The following is a 25283-nucleotide window of genomic DNA, read 5'->3' as shown; positions in this document are numbered from 1 at the left end:
TATGGATATCGGATTGGTCCATCACACTTTATAACTTATTCATTATTCTTCCGTCCATCGTAAATCACACTACATAGGCATATCACTGCATCCGTTTTTCTGACGCTATTAAGTTTGAAATACGCTTTATCGAGATAATACCTCTGTATCAACGAAAAATTGTGGAAATGATTTTTTTTATGAGTAAAACAATTTGTTGCTTATATCTTAATCACTGTTTAAAATTATCATTTGATTTTCCACAACAATCCTTCTGATGGAGTCCAAATCTTCGAATAAACTGCATTGCGCCTTTCCTTATTGTCCACACGATATGTGCTGGGAAATGTTGATGTGTCGATGGAGAGAGCGTATCGGACAATTTCTTTCTCTCGTTTCTCTCAGGTTCTTCTGATGGTACTCATACTTTTTGGTTATACATTTTGGAGCCATAACTATGTTCACGCTTGAATTTTTTCACATACAAAAATATAGGATATACAACATTCAGCAGTAGACCATTGCGTGTGATAAAGCATGTATTCAATTTAATCTGTGTCTGGAACTGCTTATTTTTAGCTCTTATGAGTTAGTGCTAATTATCGGCAAATAACTTTCCTGACGCAAACTTGCAATTAATTGAGGTTTGTCGAGCCTATTGTGTTTGTATAGCTTTTTCATGTCGAAAGATAGCACATCGATACCTCCGAAGCTTTGTTATCGTGAATTAAACGAAATCGAAACAAAAATACCCCAAGTAGCAATTTCCATGCTTGTTGGATTTATTAAATTCTTATAGTGGAACTATGACAGCAATCGCCATGGCTAGTTTCTATGTTTCATTGGCGCTTTTATTACTATCAGTAAACCTCGTATAAATCTGCTGAAAAAGCTTCTAACGTCAAATGGCGATTGATCTTATGATAAGCTACTCTACGGTTGTGCTAAAGAGCTTAATAAGCCATATTTTCAAAGCTCGATTAAATCCTCAAATAAATAACACTAGTCAACAGTGTTTTACTCCCTTCAACCATTCTTAGTGTACTTGAAAGATTTTTCTTCGCTGAATTCAGTCATGTATTCAGATTTTTTGTAACACGTCCAGTTTTTGAGAAAAAAGGGTTTAAATTCACAAAACTACGTATTCTTATGGGAATTTGGTTTCTCTGTTCTGTAAAGCTGGTTTTCGGTTTATAACTTTGAGAAAGAGGTTTGAATTATATAGAAGAAATCGTACAAGATCTAAGTAAGTTGTTGAATCTTATTTGACACGTTCCATTGTTGTGAAAAACGGAATTGAATTCACAAAAGTACGTATTTTAATAAAATTTGTTTTCTCTCCTCAACAAAGCTGAATTTCGGCTCCTCACTTTTAGAATAAAGTTTGAATTTTGTAGAATGGGCCTTGTAGAATGCATGTGGGTTGTTGGATTTCATTTGGCACGTACATTTGTTGTGAAAAACGGAATTTCATTCACAAAAGTACGTATTTTCATAGGAATTTGTTTTCTCTCCTCTGCAAAGCTGAATTTCGGCTCCTCACTTTTAGAATACAGTTGGAATTTGTAGGATGGGCCTTGTAGAATACATGTGAGTTATTCGATTTCATTTGGCACGTTCATTTGTTGGGAAAAACGGAATTTCATTCACAAAAGTACGTATTTTCAAAGAAATTTGTTTTCTCTCCTCTGCAAAGCTGAATTTCGGCTCCTCACTTTCAGAATAAAGTTTGAATTTTGTAGGATGGGCCTTGTAGAATGCATGTGGGTTGTTGGATTTCATTTGGCACGTTCAATTGATGTGAAAAACGGAATTGAATTCACAAAAGTACGTATTTTCATGGAAATTCGGCTTATCTGTTTTGTGAAGCTAAAAATCCGTTTTTCACAACAAATCAATGCGCCAAATGTCATCCAACCAACCATATGCATTCTGCAAGGCCTATTCTACAAAATTCAAACTTTATTCCCAAAGTGAGGATCCGAAATTCAGCTTTGCCGAGCACAGAATCCAAATTTCATTGAAAATACGTATATTTGTGAATTAAATTCCGTTTTTCACAACAAATGTACCTGCCAAATAAAAGACAACAACCCACATGCATTCTACAAGGCCCATTCTACAAAATTCTAACTTTATTCTGAAAGTGAGGAGCCGAAATTCAGCTTTGCAGAGGAGAGAAACCAAAATTCAATGAAAAGACGTACTTTTGTGAATAAAATTCCGTCTTTCACAACAAATGTACGTGCCAAATGAAATCCAACAACCCGCATGCATTCTACAAGGCCCATTCTACAAAATTCAAACTTTATTCTAAAAGTGAGGAGTCGAAATTCAGCTTTGCAGAGGAGAGAAACCAAATTTCTATGAAAATACGTACTTTTGTGAATTTAATTCCGTTTTTCACAACAATTGAACGTGCCAAATGAAATCCAACAACCCACATGCATTCTACAAGGCCCATTCTACAAAATTCAAACTTTATTCTGAAAGTGAGGAGCCGAAATTCAGCTTTGCAGAGGAGAGAAACCAAATTTCTATGAAAAGACGTACTATTGTGAATGAAATTCCGTTTTTCACAACAAATGTACGTGCCAAATAAAATCCAACGACCCATATGCATTCTGCAAGGCCCATTCTACAAAAATCAATCTTTATTCTCAAAGTGAGGAGCCAAAATTCAGTTTTGCAGGGGAAATAAACCAAATTTCTATGAAAATACGTACTTTTATTAATTAAAATCCGTTTTTCTCAAAAAGTGGACGTGTTACAGAAAATCTGAATATGTATCTGAATACAGCGTAAAAAATCTATCGAGTACATTGAAAATGGTTGAAGGGAGCGAAAAAAAGTTCAATTTTGTTGGATAGTGTAACCCCAATCATTATATTTTCATTGCAAAGACTTTATAACGGTGTAAAATAAGAGCAACATTTTTCTGCTCGGAATTCATGATATCCATGTTGTAAATGGAGAAGTATTTTTAAGTCCGTGAAATTTGTCGCTGAAATCCATAAATAAATGATATTTTCATCGCGTAGAACACTTTTCCTGCTAAATTATTAGAATTGGGTGGAAAATCAATAGATTTGCTATTGATGTTATAATTATTCTAAAATTAAAGCGCTAAACTATATCAATTGGCTGGCGCGTGGTATACAATCTTAACCCTTAAAGGCGCAAGGCGATTTTTTTAGAAATCGTTGGAAATATTTTTAACGTAAATAACCATTGAAATTATTAACGTTAAACGTATTTTCGGTTTGTTGTCTTAAAACAACACTGCGCATTTAAGGGTTAATTTTCACCTAGCTTTCACAATAAAATCGAACGCGCAACTTATTTCAAAAAAAGTTGTTGACATCCTCATCATAATTTTCATCATCAGTCCACTTTGTTTTTATTTCTCTCTTATTTTTTCCCTTTTTTAGAGAAAAAAAGTTTTGACAGCTGTCGCAGCCAAATTGTTTTTTTTTTGCGGGAGGTTCAAAAGGGGTTTTCCGAATACTCTTATAAGAGGTTTATAGTGGTTATCTAGAGAGGGCCACTTGGTCATATCTTACTCTTATAGTGGTCATCAGAAGGTTGTTGTGTAATAATGAGTTGTATTGTTAGTTCTTATGATTTGATCTTGAAAACCATTTCAATAGTGGAATGAAATAGGGGAAATGACGGCTTTGTTCTATTATTGGCAGGGGGTTTTTGTTGACCAAATTTTATGAAATTTGGCCACAATATTCTTTGATATGCAAAGAATGTTTAGGCCAAATTTTAGCATAATTAGTTATGGAAAACCCCCTGACAATAATATAACAAAACCTGCCAAAGCCGTCAATCCCCCTATGTTACTTGGGATTGGACGCTAAATTTAATGAATGATAGGTATGCGATTTAGTCATCTCTTCAGTCCCCTGGATACGGCCCTCGGTTCCATTTGTTGTGCAAAGTTGTAAGACAAACACTTCTTAACCCTTGCAAGATTTTCTATCTGGCTTGAGAAGCGTCTTTTTTTTATTTTCTAGAGGACCCGACGAACTTTGTTTCGCCCAAAATTGAATTATTATCTGAATAATTCTCAAGTCATGAAGAAACTGGTGTTTCATTTGTATGGGAGCCCCTCTTTCCAAAGGCGGAGGGGTCTCGAACCATGTTACGAACCTTCCCCGGCCCCAAAAACCTCTGCATAAAAATTTTCACACCGATCGGTTCAGTAGTTTCGGAGTCTATAAGGTTCAGATAGACAGAAATTAATTTGTATGTATATAGAGGAAGATTATCCAATACTGTAGATTATTACTAATAAAGAGTAGCGAAGGATAGCCGCTTTACCTAATTTGTTCTAAAAGTGTTGCTGTGTAGAAAAAAATATAATCTGAAACTACATTTCAAAACCACGAATTATACGAAATATCAAACAGTGAATCATCGAAGCATTCTTCTTCTTATTATTACATCCCCACACTGGGACAGAGCCGCCTCGCAGCTTAGTGTTCATTAAGCACTTCCACAGTTATTAACTGCGAGGTTTCTAAACCAGGTTACCATTTTTGCATTCGTATTATCATGAGGCTAGCACGATATGCCCACGGAAGTCGAGACAATTTCCAATCCGAAAATTGCCCCGCACCGGGAATCGAACCCAGCCACCCTCAGCATGGTCTTGCTTTGTAGCCGCGCGTCTTAGCATCGAAGCATTATTGTCTTTATAAATGAGACTTTCGGCCCTTATCCGGCCCAACTCGGATGAACAAGCAAACGAAAAATGCAGTATGAGCCAGTTACTCCAAGGCAGCGGCAATACGGATGAAACCATTCCAGGGCGAAGAACTTGTTAAAGAATGTATTTCGGCTGTTGTTGACATCGTGTAATCTAAGGAAAAAGCCAACATAAGTTTGTTTCGGAACACGATGAAGAGTAAGAGTTCTCGCAAAAGATTTGAAAACTACGTTTACCTGAAAAAGCTGCCTGCTTCAGATTCTACTCTCTCGATATCGATGAACATACTAATGTGAAAATATGCCACAAGTAACTGGCGTCATAAGGGAAATTGATTATCATCTCCAAATCTTAGAAGGAACTGGCAGCTTTGAGTGGAACGACTACCGGAAAAGACATGAGGGAAACTGTTAAGATCTGTATGAATGAGCTTGTACTTTCTTATAAAAACTTAACATACGGCGCCCGTAGGAGTTTTGACACCCCTTATCAGGGAACATTTTTTTCTTGGATGTGCATATAAAACAAGCGACAAAAGAGAACCAGGGTGTCCTTAAAATCGGAGAACTGGGGATAGCGGGAGAAAACCGGGAATTGGACTCGACCGGGAAAATGCGGGAAATCATGAAACCAATCGGGAAATTTAACTATCGATCATAAACATTCATTACCAAAGTAATTGAACTTTGATTGAACTGAAACTGAGTTGCGTGCTCTTGCCTACGCAATGCGGTCGTGTCTGAGCTTGACGATCGACTGGCAAATAGCTCACACAACCTCACTTGATCAGTACAGTTGCTGATGAAGAATGTGTGTAGCCGCCAGACATTCTAAATACTCATGCTCCTCTAACGTGAAAGTGTACTACACACATAGGGAAGTGTTGGCTTGAGAAATGGATTACGAGTGATTTGATTATGCGTCCAATTTGGGAATCTCGGGCTCATTAAGTAGCCGCTTAGTTGCGAATGCTGACGGAGGTCCTTCGTAGATTAGTTGGTTGAAAAGCACCAGTCTAGCGTAATGAGGGTCGTGGGTACGAGTCCCATCAAAGGGAAAGTGGTTACCTCCAATACATTTTTCAAATCAATATCTTCCACATAAAGTACATATTCACATATGAGTTTTCACAACAATGTAAATATCATTAGAAAATAATATGTCTGGCAATAGTGAGAGTCACTCAAAAACTTGTTTCACCTTTAGATGATACAAGATGGTAATAATGATACAAGATTCTCCAAAGTGGTGGGTGGCGACCCTCCGATAATTTCAGATGTTTTTTTTCATGAATACCGAATAATCTAAGAAGAATTAGAGGGATTCATGAGAAGACTGTGTGTGAACTTGAACAACTTTCGAACTATTTTTGATTAATTTTGTTCAAAAAAAGTTTTGAAAGAATTTTTGGCTATTAAGAAAACTTTAATTAATTTTAATTAATTTGGGTATTTTTTTAAATTCCAGAATATTTCTCTAACTTATTTAATAAAAAATAAAGAATAAGTTTCATAGCTTTGGAAAAACTGGGATTGGTGCATACTGAGCGGGTCTAAGAGCTTCCTAGTCCTCCCTTTAATAAGAAAAACATAAAAATTAGCTGATTTTTTATTCAGATCCGCTAATATGATATTTAGTATTAGTTCCTCCAACCGAAAAAAAACGGGAATATGAAAATCGATTTTGTACGGAAACCCTGAAGAACTAATGACAAAGCTACCTTTTCCGAACTAAATCTATCACATGTTGTACATATGCATAATCAAGTTTCAGACATAGTAATTAATTTCCACTCCGGGTGGCTTAATACCCGGCATATAGGCAATTAACTTTGAATGTACTGACAAAGCTTTGTTTTGTCGGATATAATAATGACAAAGATCTGATTTTTTTTATTCATTCCGTTATTTTGCAGTATATCATCTACAGCAAATTTCAGTTTTGTGCTATCGTAATATTCGAGAATATAACTTTTATTACAAAAATAGCATTGTATTCTCGGATATATCAGAGCATGTAAGGCAAATGATTCTTGTCATATTGTGTTCGGGTTCTGATTAAGGCTTGTTGCGAGGTGCGTTTGTAAGTAACATGCTCTGTTAATGTCAAAGGGTTCTTCTTCTTCTTCAATGGCTCTACATTCCTACTGGAATTTCGCCTGCTTTTCAACTTAGTATAACTAGGGTATCTGTTCCATTATTAATAACATGCTCCTATATCAATAACATTCGCCAAACAGGCAATTTAGGCTCAATTTGTGTCGTGTTTTGTTTCGGGTACATGGTATGAAATCAAGGAGCAGTTCCCCCATTAGTATTTCCTCGGTTATTAGGTAATTGAAACCTTTTCTATGCCCGCCATTGCAGTTGAACCGTTTGTTTGAGAAACTGCATATGTAACATTTTTTACCAAAATAGATTTTTATATATTCTGAATCCTTAATGAGGTGTAAGTAATGAGTACATTGTGTATCCCACTACCCGGAAAGATAGAAAATTTTCTTTGGTTCAGTTCTTTTCCACAACACAAACATCCCACTGGAATTTGATATCACATCACAAAGTACACTTAATTTACTACACGTTTGACATAACTTAAAATTGCCGTATCTGTTAAGTGTCAAAAGTTATGTACGGTGACCCACATCCGGAGACATTGCCCTAATGAAATGAATATTTGTCATTGAAAAATGGTTAAACGATGTAAATTACTATACGAAAACATTAATTGTGTTGGGAGAAAATATTCTAAAGCATGTGCTGACTATCGTCTGCGCGGCCGTGGTTGCTGCTGCGGCTGCTGTGGTTTTGATTTCTTTGACGAAATGTCAACCATTCACCACCCTGACCACAGTAGTTAGTCTTGCAACGAATGAATTCCGCGAATAATAATTCTGCTGGACATGTTGACTCTTTTAGTACCTTCTTCTTGAAGTTCAAATTAACTCAAACTTAACTCAATCAACGTAAAAACATCCGGTGGGTCATCTAGATACTCAGACTCAGACTTCTTCTTCTTCTATGACTCCACATTCCAACTGGAACTTGGCCTGCTTTTCAATTATTCTAGCCGAAGGCGTCCCCTACCTGTCTATGGTGATGGTTTGCGTGGGAGTGCTATCAGATTGGAGAAATCAACGTTCTAATCTTTGTTTACAAAATCACATACGTCCTTTTGAAAAAGTATCCAAAAATTATTTATTGAATGCTTTCCTATGCAAGCCATATTGTGTGAGTATGTATCTTGTGTCAACATTTGCCGTGCGATAAGATGTACGGCTACCCTCTGGATGAGCTGAATGAACACTAAGTTTTGAGGGAATGTCCCAGTGGGGAATGTAATGCCAATAAGAAGAAGTAAGCAGAAGAAAATCTTAATTGCTAGTTATACACATAGGCTTCGTGGACCTGTATATGTATTACAGGTTGCTATTGTTTTTGCAACACCTGGTTGACAAATGATCTGAACTCCAGAACAGTTCGATAAACTCAGAAAACCTAAAATGAGCTATTCATTCCAATGGGCGCTATGGACCAATAAAGATATAATAAGTTGTTATAGGTTTCCGGCTAAGCGTAGTTGACTTAGCCATCCAATCGATCTGAAAAATTCGGAAAACCTAGAACATCTTGAGAAATGTGTCAAGTTACCCTTGCGAGCAAGAGCCGGATTGCCAATCCGGAGATAGCGACTTCGGTTCTCGGTCCGGTCTAAGATGTTTTCGGTTGGGAAACACTCTCGGATCCCTGGGCATAGAGTATGCATTGTACTTGCCACACAAGATACATACTTATGAAATGGGTGGCATTGGAAAACTTTCAAATAATTACTGAGGATATGCTAATAGAATACACACTTTTTTCGCCGAGATCTCAACATTTTTTGTTTATTTTTCCAATGTGGGTACCGCCGAGTTTCAGCAAACATGATTCTTGCCGAGATTTCAGTAAAAGTGGCGTTTCGTTCGCTAGCTTTCGGAAAATATTTTTCTGGTAATCAGGAGCAACAATCTTTTTTGGCCGCAGCTCAGTGTTGGAATTTACTCAGGTACGGCGGTGCCCGGTTTTGCCAAACAAAAATCTAGTATGTACTAATTGATCCGGCAAATCCTTCAAAAATGCCGTGAATACCAGGTCCCAACGCACCATCTGTTCGTTGATTTCAAGGCGGCATACGACAGTATAAACCGCGTAGAGCTATGGAAAAATATGGACGAGAACAGCTTCCCCGGGAAGCTTACCAGACTGATCAAAGCAACGGTGGATGGTGTGCAAAACTGTGTGAAGATTTCGGGCGAACACTCCAGTTCGTTCGAATCGCGCCGAGGACAAGGTGATGGACTTTCGTGCCTGTTGTTCAACATTGCGCTAGAAGGTGTCATGCGGAGAGCCGGGTGTAACAGCCGGGGTACGATTTTCAACAGATCCAGTCAATTTATTTGCTTCGCGGATGACATGGACATTGTCGGCCGAACATTTGCAAAGGTGGCAGAACTGTACACCCGCCTGAAACGTGAAGCAACAAAAGTTGGACTGGTGGTGAATGCGTCAAAGACAAAGTACATGCTTGTGGGCGGAACCGAGCGCGACAGGGCCCGCCTAGGAAGCAGTGTTACGATAGACGGGGATACCTTCGAGGTGGTCGAGGAATTCGTCTATCTCGGATCCTTGCTAACGGCTGACAACAACGTTAGTCGTGAAATACGAAGGCGCATCATCTGTGGAAGTCGGGCCTACTACGGGCTCCAGAAGAAACTGCGGTCGAAAAAGATTCGCCACCGCACCAAATGTGTCATGTACAAGACATGAAGCATGGACAATGCTCGAGGAGGACTTGCAAGCACTCGGAGTATTCGAGAGACGGGTGCTTAGGACCATCTTTGGCGGTGTGCAAGAGACGGTGTGTGGCGGCGAAGAATGAACCATGAGCTCGCCCAACTCTACGGCGAACCCAGTATCCAGAAGGTAGCTAAAGCCGGAAGGGTACGATGGGCAGGACATGTTGCAAGAATGCCGGACAGCAACCCTGCAAAGATGGTGTTCGCTTCCGATCCGGCAGGTACGAGACGGCGTGGAGCGCAGCGAGCGAGATGGGCAGACCAGGTGCAACACGACTTGGCGAGCGTGGGGCGTATCTTAGGATGGAGAGATGTGGCCTCGAACCGTGCATTGTGGCGTCAAATTGTTGATTCAGTGTTATCTGTTTAGATGTTAACTAAATAAATGAATGGAGTGAATGTACTAATTGAAAAACAGGAAAAAGTTCCAGTTGGAATGTAGAGCCATAGAAGTAGTAGAAGAAGAAGAACATCTTGAGAAACATTGATTGGAGTCAAGAAGTGTATGTCGCTGAAAAACGCAGAAAACAAGCAATAATGTCTTTGTCTTAATCTGCATTGGATAAGGACAATGTTGCATGCAATTTTATCTGCAACAAATGCGGTGAGGTATTTGTTCCGTACTTTTCAAACTGCGACTATATAGGGACACGGCAGGTATTTCCGTTCATCGTCATAGGGTCTAAAACCAATGCAATGAAAGCAACGTCCATTTGCCATAATTTCACTATAGCTGAACGTTTCTCCTAGGCTTACGATTTGGTACGGATGAGTTTAGCAAAAAAGTTGTGGTTTTTGAGACTATGACGAAAAGACGAAAATACCTGCCTTAATCCTATGTTTATTTAAAAGGCAAAACTAAAATCATATCAACAGATGTCTATTTATGTCTCACTGAACATATATGCATCTCATCGCGAAAAAACAGAATACAGCACCAATCTTATTACTTCTTTTCGCTAACACGCGGGCTGAAAAAAAAATTATAAATACAACAAATCAAATTCCTTTTTATTGCCTTGTTGTTGATGAAATGAACATAGGAGTTATGAGATGAAATCCGGGAGCAGTAAATCTACCACATACAACAAGTATGCATACTTCAACATATTTCTTTCTAAAAATGTGTGAGATTTTTACACTTCATACATCATACATACTTACATCAATTTATGATACGCCTCCGATTGAGATTGTGAATAAGTGGTGGATAGCTCGCTCTCGGTAGAATCTTGTCGGTTTTGTATGAATTCGAATGGAATAGCGGGCGTTGTTTCCTGGTACTCTAAATTGGATGTTTTATTGAACATAGCTACATTCATGGGAGATATTTGCAGCGTTCCTTCGTCCTGTAATTAGAAAATGCGATCAATAGTAGTGTGACATAGGAGGGACGGAGGTTATAAATGACCAATGTTTGCGTAACGTTATTAATGGATCTTCCCTAAAATACGCCTCTGTTTAAGACTAAAACAACTATTGAAACATAACTTTATTTGAAAAACCTGGATTAATCCACCTAGCGATGGTGATGCCTTTCTCGTGCGTTATAAAATCAAATAAGAAAAACACATAGGTCAAAATAGCACTTTAGGGAAATGGATTTTATTATTTTCATTTATTAGCATTCATTTCAATGCATTGCAGCAAATCCCGATTTTTTTTTCGGTTTTCTTTCGGTTTTAAATTTTTGGCTTCACATCTAACTTACTTAAAACTATACTGTTCTGAGGATAGTAAATCCTAGAGCCTATTTTTATACAAAATTCTTATCTTGTTGTTGAATGCCGGGTTAATTAGTGACTTAATTATGACAAATGTTTAAAAATTTGAATTGATTTTTTCCCAATAATTGCGTTTCCATCTTTTTGCCTTTCGCGTATACTAAGTATACGTAAAGGCTATAGGATCACTCCAAAACCGAACTTTTGATAGAAGGCTCGGAGACCCACAGTGTTTGTACCAATCGACTCAGCTCGACGAATTGAGGTGATGTCTGTATGTGCATATGTATGTATGTATGTGTGTGCGTGAGCACAAAAAATGTGAGACACACTTTTTTGTACTTAGCCTCATCCTATTTGCTTGCAATAGGTTGCATTCGACGCGGAATCCTTCCTAATTTTTCGCTATTGAAAATTGGCCCAATCGGCCATTGCATTCCGGAGTTATTAGAAAAACATTATTTTTTCCCCGTTTTTCCCCCTTGGAAACAAAACATCAAAATCGAAAAAAAAAATTCCAAGAACTGTTGCAATGCATTCAAATGAACGCAATTGAATGTGAATTGAAGAAAATAGCTGAATCTTTCTCCCTAAAGTCCATTTTTGACCTCTCTTATGTGATGTTACTCTTATGTGTTTTCTTGTTTTATAATACACGAGAAAGGCACCATCACCGCTAGGTGGGTTATTCTAGGTTTTTAACTAGTGGAACAAGAAAAACATACGTATCTATGCGAAAAAGACTTTTTTTTCAGGATTCAAAATTCCATTGGCGTAACTAGCCCCGATGCCTAGGGGGGCTTTAACCCCTTCATCTATTTCTATATATTGAGCTTCCTTTGAAGAATTATCGTACACTAGTCGACCCGGCAAACGTTGTCCTGCATAGTAGGCGAAAATGCGCGTTGTGAACTGCCCATGCAAAATCTCCATACGAAACTTAATTTTAGTTTTTCACGATTTACTCAACCTTTCTTGTAATTTTTGCATTGGGAAATATCATATAAACCCGTCGGAAACTATAACAAACCTAACTGTTGAAGAAATGAAGAAAATCCATCCAGCCGTTTTCGAGTTATGCGGATACGAACACAGACCATTTCATTTTTATATATAAGATTTTACCACCTCATTAAGTTATCTTAGTGGTAATGTGATAAATACGGTCCAGCCACCTAAGGCAATTGCGGATCAATCACACTCATCCATATTTATTCTCTTTTCTCAAGCACGTGTTTTCTGTTCTGTCCCGGACACTCAAAGGACAATATGTGACGGACCGCCGAAAGGTTCCCACGGGTAGTCAGTGAATATTTTTGTATATTTCATAAATAATCTATCTAGCAAAAATAAAAAAATGCAACATTCTCCCAATGATTCCGATGAGAATCCTTTAATGATTCTTACGGAAATGCTTCAAGGATTCCGATGTGAATCTCCGGAGATTTGCCGTTTATTTAAGCATACCGAGAGGAACCTTCAGGAATTCTGAAGGGAATCCACCAGGGATTCCAAAAGGAATGTTCCAGGGAGTCCGAAGGAAATGTTCCAGGGATTCCAAATTCTTTCGAAATGTCGACGGAAATCTGTAACGCTTTTATTCGGTGGATTTAAAACAAACAACAACATACAATGATCCCGAACAAAATCGCCTAAAAATCTGGCTTAAGCGTCAATCCTAAAAGAGGATTGCCAAATTTCATTTCGTTGCCCGCTAGTTAGTCGGCCACGTCGTGGTCCAAATACTCCACAGCGAATTGCTCCACAGCGCTCTCTGATCTGATTCTGTATTATGTTCTGAGTGTTCTCTGAAAATTTGAGCTCATTTGGATGAAAACTGATTTAGCACAAGCCGTTTCAAGTTTGCATGCAAATTAGTATGAGAATATTTATTTTTTCATTATACTGATAATGACGCTTCGTCAATAAGCGCAGGTTAAAAGAAAACCTACATAGGGGGAAAGACGGCTTTGGCAGGTTTTGTTCTATTATTGTCAGGGGGGTTTTTGTTGACCAAACTTTATGAAATTTGGCCACAATATACTTTGATATGCAAAGCATGTTTAGGCCAAACTTGAACATAATCAGCCATAAAAAACCCCCCTGACAATAATAGAACAAAACCTGCCAAAGCCGTCATTCCCCCTAGCTAAAAGGAATACTCAAGAGCTTTCACTCAACGAAAACCGTATCTTAAATAATCGTTCCATTAATTAGTAATCAAATTTAATCTATACCGTGTTTTTCTGGAGCTAATTGCGTAACTCCTCAACAGGCAACATTGCTGCTCGTGGCGCGATTGATAGCACACACAAATTCAGGCTACTATGTTGCACTGCACATTTCAGTGATGCCCTCAAAGAAGTTTAACGATCATGACTAAAGATTCGCAACCTGTCTTAAAATCGATTACTAATTATTGGGGCGATTAATCAACATGCGGTTTTCGTTGGGTGAAAGCTGTTGAGTATTCCTTTTAGCTATGTAGGTATTATTTTAACCTGCGTCTAATGGGCAAACGTCATTAACAGTATAATGAAAAAATAAATTTGCTTGTGCTAAATCAATTTTAATCCAAATGAGCTCAAATTTTCAGAGGACACTCAGGACTCAGAACATGGTAAAGAATCAGATGAACACTGTGGAGCAAAATCGATTTTTTGAACCACTCTAGTATATACATCAGTACCTCCACGGACTGTGGTGCTTAGGTGCAGCGATGGACAATAAGAAGGAATAGCATTGTTTCTCGACTTCGGTTGAGATTCACACGAATTAGAAGTTTAGGCTTTTTCAGAAACTACTGCAATGTATTCAAAAGACAGCAAATAGATATGAATAGATGAAAATAGTAAAATGCATCCCCCCAATGTGCTAATTTGACCTCTTTTATGCGTTTTTCTCATTTTTGTATTGCGCGAGAAAGGTAACACCAACGCTAGGTGGATTAATCTGGGTTTTTTTCTTTGATAGCTTGGTGGACTGAATGGCAGAAAGAAATGTCTACCAATGTCCGTGTCCAAAAGATTGTTTCAACAATTGTCTTAGATTCATAAATATAGCTTATCAGTTTAACACTACAAAACAAAAAAAAAGCGATTGTGAAATATTTTACAACATGTTTTGATATCAGTAATATTTGCACATACCTCAATACGAGTTTGGCTGATTTCCTTTAAAGCCATTGTAGGGTTTTCCACGGCACTTTGTACACTGGGCGACTTTTCGTTTGATGGCTTGCTATCGTCAGTAAATGCAGGCGATCCTGCTGCTTCTGTTGTTGCTGCTTCTGGTACTGTCGATGAGGCTGCTATTGCTGCTGCTTGGCGCTCAGATCCTAGTTGCGCCTGGCGTTCCCTCTCCTGAGCTCTGCGTTGGTTCAACAACTCGTTATCAAGTTGCCGAACCTCACGGGCTTCGCGCTAAAATATAAATGTTTGGTTTTAATTACCATATACGATTTACAAGAAATTGCTGCGAATGTTTTATTCAGGTAATTCTGATGGCAAGTGACATGAAAACTGAAACAAATTTAACATGAAACTTTTTTAACTACGAATGAATTCTCACATTTGCACACAGTCTGCTCCGTTACTTCTTGGACATCTGTTACGAAAAGCAGAACTTTCATGAGTGTTGCGTAGTATTGATCAACGCAACGCATTTCAATTTTATTTTTGTCCTTTTTGTTTCAATAAGAACCATGAAGATGATGAAGAAACATAATTTTTAAGATGTTTTAGAGTTTACAAACTTGAAATACATTTATAGTCATAATGCAATAATTCCAGAACAACTTTGGTTCTTTACACTGTCCACTGTCTGTTCATTTTTTCTCTACTTATGCTCAACAGGGCGATTTGTGGAGTCTCGATCTTACGATCTTTGGATGATAATTTAACTTGGTTATGACAGTTAGAATAGTTATAGATTTTCCAGAACATCTATGATACTCTGAGCTTTTATTAAGTACAAGTCTTGAGACTTGGTGACGGCTCAACAGAGCATTTACAGGGTCCTGACCATACTTTTAAGATATCTGGGCAATTGTTCTACATAGGCAATTTACATACATACTCGACCTTACTTTTGAGTTAGAATGTATGAAATGTTAGATCTTTATTACTTAAAAATGATAAACATAACTATATCATTTGAAGTTTTTACTTTTTCACTTTATGTCGGATCAATAATAACTTACAAAAATCATATTGGAGACATTCAAGCAACAAAGTGTCTATATTCACTTTTAAAAAGAAAATCGAAATTTTGCCTTGAATTTAAAAACAAATTTTTAGACCAGCCATGTTGTATGCTTTTCCTATAAGGACTAGTTGCTGCAGTAACAGGAAGAATACACTTTAGAAAATTTGAAATAAAATGTTATCTCTCTGATAAAGCATCATTAAACTTCATAGAAATTTACTATTGACACATAGGAACAAGTAATTTTCAATTTTTGACAAAAATCGTTGCAATTTTATATAATATACATATATCTTGTACCCTTAGTACTAATTTGGTAAGGTTTTGTTTAAGGTGAACACTGCTACTCCTCCATTCAACTATGTAGTGGCAAAAACGTAACTGCCAGAGGCGAACATGTCGAACAGATGGATGTAGGTCGGACTCGATTATCCGGAGTAACGATTTTAATTTCATTCCAGAAAATCGAATCCGCCGGATAATCGAATTACAAAAAAAAACAAATCTGCAGTTAAATAACGTGGCGAAGTCAGACATTATTTAGGAAAAACTCATGATTAATCCACCTAGCGGTATAGATGACTTTTTGGTGTATAATGGAAAATTAACATTCTGGCCTCCTGCTTTTGAATCCATAGTCGGATCCGGCTATGCAAGGTACCCAGTATCAAATGTAGTCGTGCACACGTTGAATGCAACTTGTTACGTGTAAATCCATGTAGTCTAAGGGCCGATATCCATGTAGCGGGTTTTAAGCTGTGTGCACGCCGCGTCCACGCAAGGCACCCAGCATGAAATGTAGTCGTGGCTTCACCTTTACTCCTGGATATTTGATGCTGGATACTTTGCGTGGACGCGGCTCGCACGCAGCTTAAAAAACCGCTAAGTGGACATTGGCCCTACACCCAACCAGCGATTAGCAAATTTTAAAACAGTTCTGCATAAGAACCTCACAGAAACTGTATAATAATTTGGCATATACAATTTCTGATGATTTTAATACAATTGTTGTATTGAAATCATACAGATTTGTATTATTTTTATCTGTATAAAAATCTTACAGAGTTGTGTATGCCAAGATTTAATACAATAATTGTCAGATTTGTTTTTTTGCTGGATGAGAACGAAAAGTAAGTTAGACTTTTTACGCGCGTTTTTATACAAATTAATATTTTAGCTATACATTCAAAAGAATAGCAATGAGACAGGATTTCGCTTCGGCAATGCAACTTGTTATGAGTAATTCGGATAAGGTTGGGAGTCTCAAAATGAGGTAGACTTCCTCACGTGATTTGATCAAAAAATTTCCCTAGCTAGGAATCTCCCAGAAAAGTTGGATGATTTTCCTCAGGTGCTAAAAGGGGTCGCCGTGCTCACATCGAAAGATTTGTTTTTTTTTGTCTCGAATGCAATTGATTCATGGAATTAAGATTGAACATATTGAACTTCTTCAGACCCACCATTTCCAGCCTCGTTCATGTTTCTACAAATAATTATATGTTCAATTCGATCAATTCGAACTTGTATCAAATTGCGAAGCGAGGCTAAATTGACTTGAATATGTATGAATATAATATTAATATATTTATTTGAATTCACGAATTTTATATACAAGTGTATTATCAAATTCCAATGTACAAAATAACTCCCTTTTCGATCCTTTTTCCTTCACCTCCCATATTGTTATAAAAAATAATATTATATATTATAATAGTGATTAAAAAAAAATGCCGAAAAATACTCTGGATAATCGAGTCTAAAATTCTGGATAATCGAGTCTGACCTATATTCAAGGTTATCGGTTATTTAGTAATTTGCGTTCGATCATATAGTAGTTTGTCAATAACTCATTACAAAGGCTGAATTTCAAAATGTGTTGTATGGTGGACTTCTAGTGCGAATGGTTTTCTACAACTCTGCTTAATGGTTCGTTGTAAGACTTCAACTAATAACGGAGCTATAGCGCTAGTTGCAATAACTTAAACTAAATGATTGGAATTTTGTTAACATTTAGTCTAAGTTACTGAAACTATAACTATAACTCCGTTACTACTGAAATTCAAACAACGATCCATTATGCAGTGTTGTAGAAAAACTTTTACACTAGAAGTCCACCACAACACATTTTGAAAGTCAGCTTTTGTAATGAATTATTGACAAACTACTAAATGATCGAACGCAAATTACTAAATGATCGATAAAATCCTTGCCTATATTAGATAATTAGTGAATGCATGAATTAGATTAATAGAAAAAGAAAATAAAACTAATCAACGCAGTACAAAATAGCGACGCGGGAAATTAAACTATTCCGAATGGACAAGATTCTGTTTTAACAATTTAACCTGACACTCATACAATTGAGTATCAAAATGATATGTTAACTGCATACATAAAGGCGATAAATCAGCGATATTTACGATGTTTTTTTTGCATTTTCTTTATGTGCATTATTTTTTGTGTAAATTTCAACAATTCTTACAGTCTGTGTTATTAGCGAATAAAATTTACTAAAAAAATGTTTGATATAGGGGAAAAGACGGCTTTGGCAGGTTTTGTTCTATTATTGTCAGGAGGGTTTTTGTCGACCGAATTTTATGAAATTTGGTCACAATATTCTTTGATACGCAAAAAATGTTTAGACCAAATAGCATTATCAGTCATAAAAAAAACCCTTACAATAATAGAACAAAACCTGCCAAAGCCGTCATTCCCCCTACAACGAAACAATTGTTTTTCCTCAATCGGGTAACTTGGCGCATGCTTCTTGTCACTACAATTGTAGTGGAAGCAAATGGAAGAATACATTCCGATCTTCTTTTATTTCTTTTTCAATAGTTCTACATTCCAGCTGAAACTTGTTCTGCTTTTCAATTTCCACAGTTCTTATTCTTAATTGAAAGTTTTTTTATGTCTGTCAAATGCACGAATATGTTTCTTGTTATGCTACGCTTAGACAGTTCAAGTGAATTGAGCTTGAATTGAACGTCTAAACGCCTTTATTCAACTCACTTGTACGAAAAGAAAGTTGAACAAGTTCAACTTTTGGCAAGTCAATTGAATTCATCTGAGTTGTTCACTTGCCCTGTCAAAACGCAGCATTAGGCAAGTACAATGGATACGCTATGCCAAGGGAGAATGTTTACCACCCGAAAACATCGAGAATTGAACTCGCCATTGCTAGACTGGCAATTCTACGCTTTTGCTCTCAAGGCTAAATGGAGACCCTAAAAAGTCGATTTTATCATTGTGTAATTCTGCATAAAAGAAAAATGAAAATTTAAAAAATGCCATTAGGGTCCATGTGAAGAAACATGCGGCTAATTTTTAACCATTTGTTTCGTTTTGGCATACTTTTCATCTAAATATTATTGGCACGAAGATTGTTTGATGATCTTAAAAATGCACAATCGTGTGGTGCAATAGAATACTAACACGTCATAGAAAAAGTTAAGACATTCCACTGAATAATTTTCTGTTCAATAGAAAATAACCTGCCAATGCCGTTTATTCCCCTAACTGATGTTTGCCAACCATCTCAAGCAAATAAAATCTTAGTCTCATACAAACCTTAAAGATAGCTGCTTCAATTTTCTGATGCTTCTGTTGTTCGCGCTCGGCTGTTTCATTCTTCTGCCGTTCCTTTTGTTTCTCCTCCTCGGTCGGTCCTGCTTTGGTATCTGATTAGAATTGTGCGAATAGATCCATTTGGATGGGAAGCGGAGTGGGTGAATTAGGGGAAAGATAGTGAGAAACATGCACTTGGCCTCACATACTGAGGGTAATGTTGCATTTTTGCATACCGTGTACACTGTAGTGGGTACCTTCCAAAATAAAGCAAATGATTATATCAATATTTAATCTTCTAAAATATTTCCCATATCTACTGCGATTCTCTTTTTGAAAGTAGAATCCAATACAATTGATGAATTTTCCAAATATGTTATCTATTAAATTGTTTCTTGCATCAACAATAATAAATAAACTAATTCACCTAACAAGCCTAAAAAATATTTGGTTTCTCAAATATGAGATAAGGTTCGTAAAGCGTTGTGTGTCGAATTGAAAATTACATTAAACGCAGTGGAATATATTTCTTAACTTAAAAATCTTAAGAATATTCGAAAATCGAATACATTGGTTTATTATAATTTTTCCTATAAATTGGTAGTTGACCATCTAACTCTAAGCACGAAATGACATTCAAAAGAATGATAGATGCATTTCTTTAAAGGTAGTAGAGGAGCATACATAAATTACGTAACACTTGGTGGGGGAGGGGGGTTTGCCCGAAGTGTTACAATCCATACAAAAAATAATAATGATTCATACCAAAAGTGTGACATAGGGAGAGGGGAGTTTAAAATTTGTCATTTTTTACACGCCCTCAAACAAACCAGAATATCTTTGGTATCCGGCAGTCTGGGTATATTTTTTTTTCTAATTTTCCAATTTTTTCCAAGACTAGATGAATTTTTCCGTCGAACAGTGGCAGAATCATAAAAATCGGTTGGTATTTCACAGAGTTATGGTCATTTGAATTTTTACAGAATTGTGCCTGTCCCGATCATTCTGTCCAACCCCTGTACGTATTTCGGCCTCAACAGTAAAGCTGTCTTCAGTGTCTCTCGTAAGTCTAGTCAAGGACGAGACACTGAAGACGGCCTTACTGTTGAGGCCGAAATACGTATCAGTCAAGGTACAATCAAGTGGTGGAATTAAATGGAATTGTGTGAACTCGTCTTATGACAAGTAGATTTTCACAAGTTTTGAGTTGATAATTTAATGCGAGATGAACCTTTTCATCATTACTTGCGTTTCTATAGGTTTCAAGCATTTCATGCATGAAATTAATATTATATTTAGAATCCGCTGCCAGTAGTTCAAACCATGATACGAAATAAAGTTCTGTAATAATTAAGTTTTTTCAATGATATTAAGCATAAATATGGGACACTAGGATGTTTTTAGAAACATATTGAACAAAACTTTCGTATAATTTGCAGTTGTAACATGTCTCTATAATGAAATAAATGAACTTAGTTTTGACGACTCGTCAAACGCCTGCAATTTGCTTCGAACCATGATTGGATACCCTAGGCTTTTGTTGCTTTAGCCAATACCAAGCATGTGATATCTGTCTAACGTTGTGCTATTCAGCCCCCAAACTTGTGCATCAAACACAAAGAAACTAAAAGGTATTTCTTGTTTCTTATTTTTGTGATTTTATCGCCAGTGAGAAAGAAAAAGAAACGACACGGTGCTATATGCTATATGTTCACAGAGATGCAATTAAGAACAATTCTTCCATATGATTTTATTTATGATAATTTAGCCAAAAGCTGATTTATAGCATGTCGAAAAAAAATGTATAGGAAAAAAATCATCTGTCTCTTCAAAGCTCTTAACAGGCCAGGCCTTAAGGATAATCACAACAGCATCCAAAAATGGCTGCCATAATGTCCACCCTAGGCCTCAGCTCGCGATGTCAATAAATAGGTAATCACCACATCTGAAAATCAGTTTTCCTTACATGCTGCAGAAAACAGAGAAGCAAAACTGTTCTCCGCTGATGATTGTCGCCTTGGTTTGGAGATTCGAGCCTCTGAAAGCGTTATGTAGATTTCAAGTTGGACTCTGACGATATTCAGCTTGAGGACAATTACAGGAATGTTCAAAAATGACTGCCACAATTACAAGCATAACCTCTCATCTTGGGTTTTTTTTTTCAGGGCAAAAATCTCAATAATAAGTGATTAACAAATCTGAAAAGAAAACGTAGCAAAGATTAAAAAAATGGGTTTTGCTGGTGTCTTGTTTTTCGAGATTAAGATGTATAATGTAGAAGCAGAAGTGATCTTCTGCTGTTCGCCATGTCAATTCAATGGCCAATTATGTTGCTCAAAAGATGACACATATTGTTAATCTAGATTACCTAGCCGTACGCTTTGCAGCAGCTGGTCGAACATCAACGTTGACTAGACTAGAAAAGGGGAAAGGAACTACCATGCAAATTTATAATTCGGACATTTAACGACTTAAGGATAATCATAACAGACTCCAGAAATGGCTGTAACAATGGCAGTCCTAGCTCTCACCTTGCGGCTTTTGAAGACACAAATATCAATATATAGATAAATAGAGCATCTGAAAACCGTTTTTTCATGCATGCTACAATGCAGCATAGATTAGAAACTGTGTTTCGGTTCAACCTGTCGATTGCATTTGATGATTTGTGCTCCCGAATGCGTGATGCAGTTTTGTAATTGGATTATAACGGATTTACAATAAGTACGAGTTAAACGGCCGTCACACATACAATTTATTACGTTCTAGTTAGATATTAGAATAACCCGAAATATGTCCTAAATATCAACTAAAATGCGAAGCTTGTACTTCAGCTAAATTTGATGAAGGATAATCATCGACTGAGCAAATGGATTGATTCAACGGCAACAGACCCGGCAACGAATAAAGGATAACGATTGGAAAGTCGGATCTTGGAACGTGAAAACTTTGAATGAACCCGCACGTGTTGGGCTCCTGGCCCGTGGGCTGCAGAAGGTTGGCGTGAGTGAAGAACGTGAATTCCGGGCGGTGGATCCCATAGCGAACACTTCATTCAAGTACCACATCTACTATAGCGGCGGTGACAGAGCAGAACGAGGAGTTGGCTTCATGGTGATCGGGAAGCAGATGAAGCGTGTTATCCGGTGGAAGCCGATAAGCGACCGCATATGCGTGTTAAGAATGAAGGGCAAATTCTTCTTCACCTATAGCCTGATCGGCATCTATGCCACAACGAACGATAAGCCTGATGACGTGAAGGATGAGTTCTATGAGAGCCTTGATAAGGCCTACGGAGAGTGCCCAAAACACGATGTAAAGATTGTCATCAGGGATGCAAATGTGCAGATCGGAAGAGAAAGTTTCTTTCGTCCTGTCATTGGTATGGAAAGCCTTAATCCCGCTACTAACGATAATGGTCTGCGACTTGTAACCTTTGCTGCTGCTTGTGGGATGGCAATCAGCAGTACCAACATCGCACGTAAGAATATCCGCAAACACCTGGCAACATCCGAGTGGAGACACTTGCTCACAGAAAGACCACGTGCTGCACCATGGTCGACGGACGACATTTCTCGGATGTTATAGATGAAAGGTCCTTCAAAGGTCCGAACATGGACTGGGATCACTACCTTGTAGTTGCAAGAATTCGGGCGCGACTCTCCAGCGTCACGAATTCACGAAACAACAGAAGGATGCGTTCCAATATCCAACGCTTGTCAGTTGAAGGAGTTGCTGACCAGTACCATCAGAAGCTGGACGAGCGGATAGGAGATGTCACCGGATCTGGCGACGTCAACACATTGTGGGAGCTGTGACTACAACAGCGCAGGCAGTGTTAGGCACTGCACAGCAACCCCAACGAAATGGTTGGTGAGGAGTGCCAGCGAGTGACGGACGAGAAAATTTTGCTAAGAGTCGGCTCGTACTCGCTCCAATAGAGAGCGGTACAGTGTAGCAAGGGCAGAAGAGAAACGAATTCACCGCAGAAGAAAGACAACACGAAGAGGTAGCTAAAGCGCAGGAGAACATGGATAGAAACGATATGCGGAGGTTTTACGCAACTATCAATGGCGCGCGGCATAAGACTGCGCCTGACAGACAAGACTATGGTGGCAGCCAGGTGGAAGGACCACAATGAAGATTTGTTGAACGGTGGAAATGAAGGTGTATCAAGAAGCAGAATGGACATAGTCGGCGACGGTCAAGCTGTGGAACTGTGGCTGAACAAGCTGTGGAAGTATTCGGATTGCAGACGAAGCGTCAACCTCGTTTGTGATTTTAGACGGATTGAAGCAGGGTGATGTACTTTCAAATTGAATAATAACAACATTGCACTCGAAGGCGCTATTAAGATCTGGCGTGCAGAGGAACGGCACTATCATCACACGGTAGCAAATGCTCCTGGGCTTTGTGGACGACGTCGACCTTATTGGAATCGATCGCAGAGCAGTAGTGTAGGCTTTTGTCCCACTGAAGAGAGAGACGGCAAGGATATGCTTAACCATTAACTCTACCAAAACAAAGTACATGGTGGCAGGTAGAGATAGAGAATGAGGTAGTGCTTGATGGGGATGTGTTTGAAGTTGTTGAAGAATTTGTTTACCTTGCAACGCTTGTGACATGTGACAATGACGTTTCCCGTGAAGTGAAAAGACGTATTTCTGCTGCGAATAGGGCCTTTTACGGATTACGTAACAGCTTAGGTCCCGCAACATGCAGACGGAAACGAAATTTGGTCTATACAAAATTCTGATTCTACTATTGGCCCTTTGTGGACATGAAGCATGAACGTTAAAAGAGGCGGACCGGAGAGCTTTTCGAGCGAAAAGTGTTGCGTACAATACACGGAGGGAAACTAGAAAATGGTGTGTGGCGTAGACGCATGAATCATGAGCTGTATCAAGTATACACAGAACAGAATTTTGTGAATCGTCTAAAATACGGCAGACTTCAGTGGGCTGGTCACTTAGTGCGAATGTCGGAAGAAAGAATAGCGAAAACAATATTCTACAGAGAACCAGAAAGGGGCCGGTGACTTCGTGTAAGGCCACGAACACTCTGGCTGCAAGCGGTGGAATTGGACCTGGGGACCCTGAGCGTTCGGGGAAACTGAAGGGACATCGCCCAAGACCGACGATTATGGAGCTCTACAAAATGCCAGGCGATAAGCTCAAACCTTTGTAGGGGAATATGGCGGGACCATCATCATCATCACCAGGCATAGGTGTATCGACGCTGTAGCCAACCAGGTATCCAGGTGATATGATTTTCGTTCAGCGAGAGATTGATTTGAGGGAAATTAATTTAGTGATATCCCGTCACCTTGATTTTATTTGAACACAAACGTTTCAAAGTTTTTATTTTATTATCAGACTCTAATATAAAAGTCTTCTCCATTCAGCTCGGTCCATGGCTGCACTTCGCCAAACACGCAGTCTGCGGAGGGTCCGCAAATCGTCCTCCACCTGATCGATCCACCTTGCCCGCTATGCACCTCGCTTTCTTGTTACCGTCGGATCGTTGTCGAGAACCATTTTCACCGGGTTACTGTCCGACATTCTGGCTACGTGTCCGGCCCACCGCAGTCTTCCGATTTTCGCGGTGTGAACGATGGATGGTTCTCCCAACAGCTGATGCAACTCGTGGTTCATTCGCCTCCTCCACGTACCGTCCGCCATCTGCACCCCACCATAGATGGTACGCAACACTTTCCTTTCAAAAACTCCCAGTGCGCATTGGTCCTCTACGAGCATCGTCCAGGTCTCGTGTCCGTAGAGAACTACCGGTCTTATAAGCGTTTTGTAGATAGTCAGTTTGGTACGGCGGCGAACTTTATTCGATCGGAGCGTCTTACGGAGTCCAAAGTACGTACGATTTCCAGCCACTATGCGCCTCCGAATTTCTTTGCTGGTATCGTTATCGGCAGTCACCAGTGAGCCTAAGTACACGAAATCTTCAACCACCTCGATTTCGTCACCACCGATAGAAACTCGTTACATTGACCTCTCTTGAGCCTCTTCCTATCATGTACTTCGTCTTCGACGTGTTGATGACTACCCAGCAAACACAAGATCGTATATCATAGCGAATAAGTGTACAAAGTGGAGGCCATATACGTGCATTTTGCACGCAGTCAAATGGAGGAATGCGCCTATATCGCCTCCACCTTGTACACTTATTCGCTAGCATATGCGATTTTGTGTTGGCTGGGTAGTCCAATCCGTTTAGCTTCGCTTCTCAGTCTGATGTA

At 38.5% G+C, this 25283-nt stretch overlaps 1 protein-coding gene across 2 annotated transcripts in view; it reads right to left on the bottom strand.

Annotated features, from left to right (window-relative positions):
- The window catches only part of LOC134226785 (voltage-gated potassium channel subunit beta-2), a 73659-nt gene that overhangs the window by 36514 nt on the left and 11862 nt on the right, over positions 1-25283 (bottom strand). For both annotated transcript variants that reach the window (XM_062707771.1, XM_062707770.1), the window contains exons 3-5: positions 19034-19134; positions 14407-14679; positions 10698-10882 (exon numbers count right to left, since the gene is read on the bottom strand). In XM_062707771.1, coding sequence (XP_062563755.1) covers positions 10698-10882; positions 14407-14442 — 221 coding nt within the window. In that variant the 5' untranslated portion in view covers positions 14443-14679; positions 19034-19134. The remainder of the gene's footprint in view (positions 1-10697; positions 10883-14406; positions 14680-19033; positions 19135-25283) is intronic.

Source organism: Armigeres subalbatus, chromosome 3, assembly GCF_024139115.2.
Source record: "Armigeres subalbatus isolate Guangzhou_Male chromosome 3, GZ_Asu_2, whole genome shotgun sequence".
NCBI classification, from domain to species: Eukaryota; Metazoa; Arthropoda; class Insecta; order Diptera; family Culicidae; genus Armigeres; species Armigeres subalbatus.
The sequence above is the reverse complement of the archived record's forward strand: the minus strand, read 5'-3'. Positions and strand labels throughout refer to the sequence as shown.